Source organism: Poecilia mexicana, unplaced genomic scaffold (genome assembly GCF_051168715.1).
Source record: "Poecilia mexicana isolate PSO_F unplaced genomic scaffold, ASM5116871v1 scaffold_17, whole genome shotgun sequence".
Classification (NCBI taxonomy): domain Eukaryota; kingdom Metazoa; phylum Chordata; class Actinopteri; order Cyprinodontiformes; family Poeciliidae; genus Poecilia; species Poecilia mexicana.
The window spans coordinates 17,465,181-17,475,000 of record NW_028263386.1 but is presented as its reverse complement, the minus strand read 5'-3'; the positions used below and the strand labels follow the sequence as shown (position 1 = coordinate 17,475,000).

Here is a 9,820-nt window from a genome sequence, read left to right as displayed (position 1 = left end):
CTTTTTCTCTCTCTCCCCTTAACGCACAAACACCCTCTCTGGCTGCAGCTGCACCGCATACAGAGACCGCAACGCACCGGGTTCCACTCAGAGAGAAACCCTCCTGCAGGAGACAAGCGGCTGCAACTTGCGCGAAGAGGGATCTAAATCTCCCCGAGGAAGGAAGTCTGCTTTGTGTTGCTCCTTTTTTTATTATTTCTTCCCCTTCTTTTCTACGCGGGGTAGCTCTTCTATACGTGCCACAATGTCCGAGGTGCTGCCATACAACGAGGGCAAAATGAGCGGCTACGGAGCGGACAGCGAGGTCAGTCAGATGTCCTTTAGCTGCGGACTGCAGGACACAAGCGCCTTCTTCGCTGCGTCGCAGGCGAAAAGACCCCCAAAGCTGGGACAGATCGGCAGAGCCAAGCACGGTAAGGGATGCTTTTTTTTTTCTTTTTTTTTTTTAATGACAAGTTGGGGAAAGATTCAAAATGAGAGAAAGAGAGAGAAATAACAAAGGTGTTGCAGAGTCTGGAATATTCCAGCCACCTTAATCAGTGCGCAAATACTTCCAGGTGACATTCTGTTTACATTCATAGACAGGAGATTATCTCCGCGCTGGCAGGGACACACCCTGTAGGCACTCTTTATTAAACAGTAATGATAAAAGGCTGGCTCTGTGCCATTAAAGATGCGCCTTTATGTGCCAGAATTTAATTTGGGCATTTCGTGCGCCACCAATAGATAAGGCGAAACGACGTACTGTGTCATTGTCATAGTTTTATATTGAATCTGAGCTGCTTTGATCTAAACATCTTCATCCATTTCCCCCCCCTCCCCTCCCCTTCCCCCTTTTGTCCACAGTGGTCATCGAGGACGACCGAATAGACGAGGTCCTGAAGGGGATGACGGACAAGTCCTCACCTGGCGTTTAAAGCGTCTCCGATGGCCTTGCAGACTTTTTTAATTTCCGATCACCCGATTTGAAGCACTTGTCGGCTGTGCATGTTCGAGGATTGCAGGAGAGAAAGAGAGAGAGAAGAAGAAGAAGAGGAGGAAGAAGAAGAAAAAAACACGGGCAGCTCTGAACGAGGATGGGGATGATGAAAGAAGGAGAAAAAAAGAAGGGGAATGGACAAAGCTTTGAGGGGGGGGGAAGGAAAAGGAAGAGGTGAAGAAAGACTGGTGGACTCTAAGAGGAGGGGGGAGAAAAAAAAATAAAGACCAAGATTTATTGTGGGATTGCTGGCAATTCTCCAAAAAGAATCCCGATTTTAACTACCGAGGCGCAGCAGGATGTTGAGATGGCTGCTGCGCATCTCAACCTCTGCTGACTTAAAATAATGGATGAACTTGTCGTTTTCCTTCACGATCATCTCTTTCTGTTTCCTTTTTTCTAGAAATATATATATATATATATATATGAATATATAAATATATAAAAGCGCTGTAAACAACAAAACACTGCAACTATAGAGGGCCCTATTGACCAGCCCTATTTCAATAAGTTGTACAGTAGGTGAAGCTATAAGCTCTTAAAACGCCCCGCCTCCCCCTTCTTTCCTCAGCCCTTTAGGCTTTGCTTTGTTGATCCAGTCAGCCACGGCGCATTTTAAGGGAGCTGTCCTTTCAGCACTGATCCAATGCATCCCCTGTTGCTGCTAATGCTTTTACAAGAAGAAGAAGAAGAAGAAAAAAAAAAGAACAGATTAAACCAAACTTTATTAAAGGAGACTCATTATATGTATAAAGACATATTATTCGAGGATGGTGCAATGTTGATATCTTCTGTAGTAGACACCTCTTCCCCCCACCCCCTTCTTCCCCTGTTTGTTTCAGCGTATAAACAGCAGAGAAACAGACCACACTGTTCATCTTTGCATTGCCCCCCCCTTTGGTGGTGAATGGTGCAGGATGGCACCTCCATGTAGCTGATTTAAACCTGCACATATCTCAATTCCCCCCCCTCCCCTCCCCTTCATTTCTCATCTTCTTTGTTTGTTTTGCAACTCTTCAGATATCTACAGAGGCCTCCGCGAACATGGAAATCCCAGGAAACGGTTTAAATACTGAGTTGTGTAACCGATGGGGGAGTTGTACGGTTTTGAAAATTTGTATTTGCAATTCTGTGTAGAGTTAGAAATTTCTCCCTCCCGCCACCCTCCATCTATTTTGCATGAACTGTCCCATTCTGGTGCCAACGCAGGCGCCGCCACTCGTAACCCTGGCACGCTTCTTTTTAACAACAACAACAGAAAAGTCATATTTGTATTTTTATATCTAAATATTTGTTATTTGAATTATATGCTAGTCTCTCGTCTTACGGTTCATCAACAACAATATTTGTACTTCAGAGAGGGTTTGATTAATGGGACTGGGCCTCACACTGGCTAATCTCAGAGTTTAGTGGACCGGTCTCGTTTGATATCAAAGGTCAGGCATTTTTTTAAAGACTTACTGAATGTGTCTGGGGTTTTTTGCACACATCAATGTTAAACTATTATTAAGAAATCGTATACTGTGAGTTCAGCTTCGTTGATGAATTTGTTAGAAAAAATATGGCAGTTTTAGAGTATATTGCACTGTTTACGATTATCCTCAAATAACGCGTTGTTATTTGACCAATTTTGAACATGACAAGTTACTTTTGTTTGTTTGGTTTGACTTATTTATTTTTATTTTGTACCATACTTTTCAACAAATGGTTGGTTGTGCATGAAACCTTAATATTTTCAAATATTAAAAAAACAACAACATTGTTTTATGAAGCAAAAAAGCAACAAAAATGTCATGACATTCTAAGAATGAGTCATTGTATATTATAATGCCATTTTCACTGTATTTGGTGAATTAATAAATGGTGACAGAAAATGTTAATGCGATTCCTCGACGTGGCTTTTGTTTCCGAGACATTCTGCGACGAACAACGAGCCAGCACTTTGGGGAGCTGGACTTGTTCTGTGAGTGAAACTGAAGGCAAAAGCGAAAGGTCACATCATCTCAACCACATTAGCCACGGCAGGCGGAGCTAACGTCCTCCGAGCAGACAGGGCTAAGCGTCGCTGCAGGTTTGGGGGCCTCCGCATTCATTCTGGAATGATTAGCTGTGGTACTAATGACAGCAAATACCGAACCTTAATTAAAGAGATGGAATGAAGCCGCGATCCAAGTGTTGAGCTGCTAAACGGCTCTGCGCTGGCCTACACAAGTGAATCCATTAAATCACAAATCCCCGGGGAGCCACAACTAGCCACTATAATCACCCACAGGCATTGTGCGTTGTGCTCACTTCACACAACTGTCTCCCACACCCAGGATCCCCAAATTAACGTTTTAAACGCCCTGTCATTTGTTGCAGAGAAGCATTCGGTACGAGTTTAATGGGAGACCAAACACAGGGAATGTGTTGACAAGTTTCTCTTTCATTTATTTGGATCAAGTCTGTCAAACATGTCTGACGGGGCGGGAGTGGGGTCGTTCGCCAAAGAGTTTTAGTTTCTGGATAAATATCGTTTGAGCCTGTATGAACCCATCTCTGGTGGCTTGAGAAATGCTGCGAGAATCATCTACCTTTCCATCATAAAAGGTTTGTGGATTTTACACAGGCTTTGCATTCTGCCCTCTTTACTCTGCCACCCTCGTGGAGCGCTTTTCTATTCACAATCCAAAATTGAAAAGAGACTACGGACCTGCCAAGACTCAGTTCTTCTCCTACATTGAGTTGTGTAAGGAGATCATTAATCAGAGAGACACAAAAGATAAAACGCACCGGATTAGATGCAAAGATCCACAGCTCAGGTGTGAGAATTTGTTGACAGACCATGTTTTGCTGTGGCAAAAAGTCATCGTCTAAAACAAAACCAAAAGATGTCCAATTTGCATGGTCTGCCTCAAACTATGCAGGGAACCCCGGAAGCACATGGAAGAAGGAACTCTGGGTAGAGGAGACTAAATGTAAGATCTGGCTAGCTGAAAAGTGGCACAGTGCACCATTCTGAAACTCCCGTCCCCATAACTGAAATATTTTTATGCCTCGTGGTGTGGGGATGCTTTTCTTCAGCAGGGTCAGAGGATCTGGTCAGATCTGAATACAAGGCAATACTGGGAGAAGGTTGAACTGGACTTGAAGCTGAATGGGAGGGTCTATTCACTAGAACGGTTTAGATCAGTGGCTAAATCAAAGTCTAGACCTAAATTACAAAATCTGTGACAAGACTTGAAAATCGATGTGCACAAATGATTTCCAGCCAAATCTCACTGAGCTCGAGTGACTGCAAAGAACGAACAAATGTCTGGATATGCAAGGCAAATGCATACACACCTGAAGAGTGTGTTATACACACTTTTCACATCTTTTTTTTTTTCTTACTTAAAAACATGCAACCTTTTCCTTCTACTTTACAATAACTTATGTTATTTTGTCACATAAAATCCACATAAAACACATTTAAATTTGTAGGTGCAATGTGACAAACTGAGGTACTATCGCCAGAGATATATGATGGGAGTAAATAAAACAACAAAACTATTCTACAGTGTTTGATGGCAGAATCAAGGAGGAAATTAGGTCAGCTGGCAGCACCTCTCCCCCACCTGCAGCACACAAACATGACTGATAATCACTCAGAAGAAACGAGGTTCCCTGCAGCAGCAGCAGAACGTTCCTGGAAGCGCGCTGGTTAGATTAACCCCTTTATTGGTTTAGAACAGCGTCTACAGTACCAGGGCACATCTATAAACAGCCGCATGCACTGACAACAACAACACGCACCGATATCTGCATGCCGTTCCCAAACTGCACTCTGAAGGACACAAACAAAGCGTCACCAGTGCAACCCTTCCACATTCCCATCACCGCGATTATCGACTTCTCCGATAACACCAGCACTGCGCTGAATGAACAAATAGTGCTATTGATCGTGTTGTTGTGGATGCTGGGGGATGAACTGCTTGTATGCGTGTGTCTGCTTGGTGCCGTGAACAATTACACTTTAGCAGCAATGGGCAGCCGCCGCCGCAGACCGGAACAGGACAGACATATTTGGACAGGTATTGGATTGTCCTGGCTCAGCCTCAAGCTGCTCTTCCTGTCATGTGAGCGTTTGTTTACAAAGGACTTTTACTGCAATTCATGTTGGTTCACAAACATTTCTCGGACAGATCAGTTGGTCTTCAGCCGTAAAGAGCCAAAAGATCCACACGCTGATTTCCCAACAGGATACCAGGGCTCAACATTTACTCATCCAACAATCTGACTTAAAGTTTAAGATTTTAATGTGAAATCATAGTATGCTTTTAAACAGTATACATGTTTCCTTTAAAGACCAACTAACCTGCATACCAACGGCATGCATAGCTAAAGTCTGTGTGCAACTGTAGGATATTTGTTACACCAAATGTCTCTTTGAATTTGACTTTTGCCGTCATGAGAACATTGAAGAAGATCTGTGGGGTTGAACGGCTGCAAAGAGAAAAGCTCTTCAGAAAGAACACTGATGTCTGTTTTAATTTCACTAAAACAAAACAAAAACTGCATTTCAGTGTAAGAAACGTTTGAAACCGGGTGGTGGTAGTATCATGGTCTGAGGCACGGCGCTGCAATTTAATACTTTTCCAACAAGTTGCCAATCATTCGGTTTCGTTCTGTTTTTGCTACACAAAGAAGGAATAAACACATCGTTTCGTTCACTTTGGCAGAAAACATATTCAGAGTGTCTTGAACTTTCTCATATTTTGTCTGTTAAAAGCCACAAACTTTGTTGTACTTCTTTGGGATTTTACTAAATGGACCAACACAAACTAGGGCACAACAGTGAAATGTTCAAATAAAAACAAATGCTAATCCGAAAACTTCACCCATCCATCGTCTACCGCTTCATGGGCTCGGTTTTCGAGGGCCGCAGCTGTTTGTTCACTGATGTTCTCTAATAAACTTTTGAGGCCTTCTTAGGACACGATGAATTTATACAGAAGTGAAATTCTTCAAAGTGTGACTCTGTTAACTAATTAGGAGACTTTAAAAGGTTTACGGCGGTAAATAAGGTTGAAATGAAATGGTTAAAACACTTAGCAGAGCTTTAATATAGAAGAAAGAAAACCGTGTATCGTTTCATTTTCCTTTTACAGTTTTGTCATGCTCTGTTGTGTAAAATCCCAATAAAATGAATTCAAGTCTTTTGGCTGTAACATGGCAAAAAGGGGAAACAGATGATTTCTCTACCTTATGCCATTATTCAAATATGTCAGGGCTTCATGAACTTATATTCATTAATGTTTGGTTCTTGCTTCTTTAACGGAGATTGTGGACATTTTAAAGTCACCCCATAGCCAACTCTGGAGATCAAAACATAGCCCTGTCTTCTTTCATAATTAGAATTTAAGAAAATAAAAAGCAATCATTTTTGTGAATGGATTAAGCTCACTAGAGGTTTTCTATTATTTAGCAAACCTCTTCTGTCTATCAGTGTTTGAGAATCAACAATATTTTTTGAAAACAAAACAAAACAAAACAAAAAAATCTGTGTTCCTTCTTGGACATTAGCTGAAGAAAATAAAAGCACACAGACTCTCTCAAACTCTGCTGAATGACGGCAGTCTGGCAGATTGTCTCGGTGTGCGGCTCATGTTGGGGTCAATACAAACATGCTGTGCCTGCCTCCAAAACAAACAGCCCGCTCTGTAACCACAGGCGGACCGGACGGAGACGAGTCTGATGAAGATGGAGGGCACACAGGGCGTAAAGCAAGGTGAATCCGGCACCACGGCACACACAGGCCGCTGAAGCAGTCGTTAGAACCTCTCGTATCATTGTTCAAGTACGCAAAACACCACTTTCCATCCGTCTGAGTGGACATCCATTAATATTCCTCCTCTTGTTACATAAGTCCACTATTCAATATACAGAATTATGCCATTGTGCAGCCGCAGGAGACATGGACAGACACACACTGTCGTTTGTATTTTCCCCACAATGCATCTGGTGTAATAACAGTTTGCTCTCCCCTACCCATACTGCTGAAAAGCTACAAAAGCTAACAGAATTTTAATATTACTGTCAAAGTTTGTTTTTTTTCTCATCTAGGACTTCTAGAACTACTGGAGAGCTTTTGAAAAGATATCAATTTTATTATTAGGATGGGAATCAAAGCTCGCATCAATACTTCTGTAACAGTAATAATGCATGTAAGCTAATTTTACCGAAGCAGTGGGACAATGCCAGAGCAAAGCTGCCCCACAGCATCACACTACCACCACTGTGCTTGTTTGCATGTTCCTTTACGTTACATTACATTTATGCCCAGATGTAACAGAAAGCACAACCATCCAGAGAGATCCACTTTGGTCTAATCAATCCGTCTTTACCTTAACTCTGAGCTGCAGAGCTTTAGGCATCATTCTAGGATGTCCTGGATGAATCTTCGATGTTCTCTCAGAGTAATTTTGATGCACCAACCACTTCGGGGAAGGTTCTTTACTGTTCCTTGTTTTCTTCTTTTGTTGACAGTCACACTCACTGTGGTTCACGGAAAGAAAAACCCGAGAAAGCACTTTGTAGTTCTTACCAAACAAATAGAAATGAATTATGTTGAATTTCTTTAGATCCGAGCATGATGTATTCTTTTGAGATTTATTTTTCTTTACTTCATGTCAAAAAAGTTATATTTTTTGACATGATTCTGACAGTAATCAGGTAGCAGAACTTGAACTTAGTTTTCCATATGATGTAGCTGATAAAATATAATTCATGATTTAGTAATGGTGCCGTTACCTTTTTCTACAGATGCAGGTTGTTTGGATTCCCTTAACAGAGTTTGTTGCTTGAAAACAGCATTTTCTATTTCAAGTTTTCATCTGTATCAGGGGCGTCAAACTCATTTTTGAAGATCTGTGGCCATATCACAAATTTGAATGTTCTTAAAGGGCTGATTGTGCCAGAATATACTGATAAAACCTTTAAATTGTTAAAATATCAGTAAATGGTAGCTGTTCCTCCAGTGTTTTGTGACTGTTGTGTTTTTTTTTTCAGTCAAAATTTTAGATCTTGTGGCACCAATTTAGAAATGTTTAATGATATTTGCACTAATGTAGGATGTTAAAGGTGACTTTTTATTGACATATAAAGTGAGGATGCAGTCACTTAAACTCAATGTTTTTGTACAAATTTGAGAAAATTTGCAGTAAAATCTGAAAAAGATGTGGAGACTTGTTGATTTTGTGTGAATTTTGCAGATTTGTGGAAAAACTGGAAGAACTTATTGATGTAATTTGGAGTCACATAAAAAGCTACGGTGGGCCGGATTTGGCCCCCGGGGCCCTGAGCGTGACATGTGATCTACATCATTCTTTTATTGATGATCAGAAGCATTTACAAATGACAAAAAAAAAGAAAAAGAAAAATGTCTGTAAGGTGGGGAAACTTGCATTTTAAAACCTGCTATTAACTACGTGATTTCATCCACTCTTTGAACTCTTCACCAATCCTGTGGTGAAAAGTGAGTCAGATTTTTAGTTTTTTTTTTTTTTTTTAAACTACAAAATGCCAACAAATGCCTGGGAAGACTTCCCTTAAGAACAGCAGCTCATGATTGCTGCTGCAGGGAGCTGGCGGTTCAGAGGGATGCAAAAGGGCCGTGTCGTGACTCGGCTCAAACACAAATTGAGCAGAATGAGCTCTCGGCATATTTATAAAAGCATACGGCTGACCTTTTGAGTCGCATGATCTGCCACATAACACCCATAAAACAAATCACCGAGGGCCAAACGATGCTCCCAGAGGACGTGATGGCGGTGGCGGTGCTTGAGAAGAGGAGTGATTGAATTATGTTTTTACTGTGTGAAGCATTTTGGGCTGCCTTGTTGCTAAAATGTGCTGCACAAATAAACTTGACTTGCCTTGACTGAAAAAGTTAGAGTGAGTGAAACACTGAGCATGCAATAGATTATTGCTGTGGGCAACAAAGCAAGGAGGACAATTGCTTTTGGGAGAAACGGGGAAAAAAAATAATAAAATAAAATCGGGCTTCCGTTTCCTCACCAATATAAAAGCACATGAAGGAAATAAAGTTAATGACTCGAGATCAGGTGAGAGAAAAATGAACAAATACCTGAAAGACAGGATTTGTATTTAAACAACGGCAAACCTCTCATGCATGCGTGAGGCTTGTGCTTTGCTCTGTGGTTACATAACCTAAGTCCAGGCAAGTTAAATCTCTCAGTAGGGTCTCTGCCACTGCACATCAGTCAGTCCCTCCGAGGCAGCTGGAAACCTAACGTAAACCACTTCTCATTTTTAATACCTTCACATAAGCACAGAACACAAAACTATTGCAAAGTGAAACTGAAGGAAAGCGTCGGAAATCCTCTCCTCGTTCGTGTGCAGACATATCCAGCCTCCATCCATCCACGGGGTGATGAATCCATCGAATGTTTGTACGTCCCAGTGCAGCAGCGCTGCTGAAGCCTCTCTGGTCGATATAAAAGCTGGAGCCATTTTAGACTTACATAAGCACCCTCCCTGTTGTCCAGGTCAGACGCGCTCCAAACTGTTTCTGAACCCACGTGCTTAGGTAGCCAGGCTGCTACACCCCTTTTGTCACCATGGGAGCCAGTTGGCAGCCATAAAACATGGTGCAAACACAGTTTTGTTGTCTGTATGTCGTAAAAGGAAAAGGTAATGAGATAAGAGATGGTGTTACGGCCACATTTACAGCAACCCTCCACCGCCTTCGCCACACAGCTCCTCCAGACTAGTGGCAGCAGCAATTAGTAAACACCTGGTGGAGCTGCGCATCTGCTGAGCTCGTCATGCCACCTACGTCTCAGTCCAACGCTCCTAAGA

At 41.9% G+C, this 9,820-nt stretch overlaps 1 protein-coding gene across 1 annotated transcript in view; it reads left to right on the top strand.

Moving 5' to 3' along the window:
- Window positions 1-2,859, top strand: part of camk2n2a (calcium/calmodulin-dependent protein kinase II inhibitor 2a) — a 3,001-nt gene extending 142 nt beyond the window's left edge. Inside the window, exons 1-2 of the mRNA XM_014984792.2 lie at window positions 1-413; window positions 847-2,859. The exon at window positions 1-413 is cut by the window's left edge and continues 142 nt beyond it. Coding sequence (XP_014840278.2) covers window positions 245-413; window positions 847-917 — 240 coding nt within the window. The 5' untranslated portion in view covers window positions 1-244 and the 3' untranslated portion in view covers window positions 918-2,859. The remainder of the gene's footprint in view (window positions 414-846) is intronic.
- The last annotated feature ends 6,961 nt before the right edge of the window (window positions 2,860-9,820 follow it).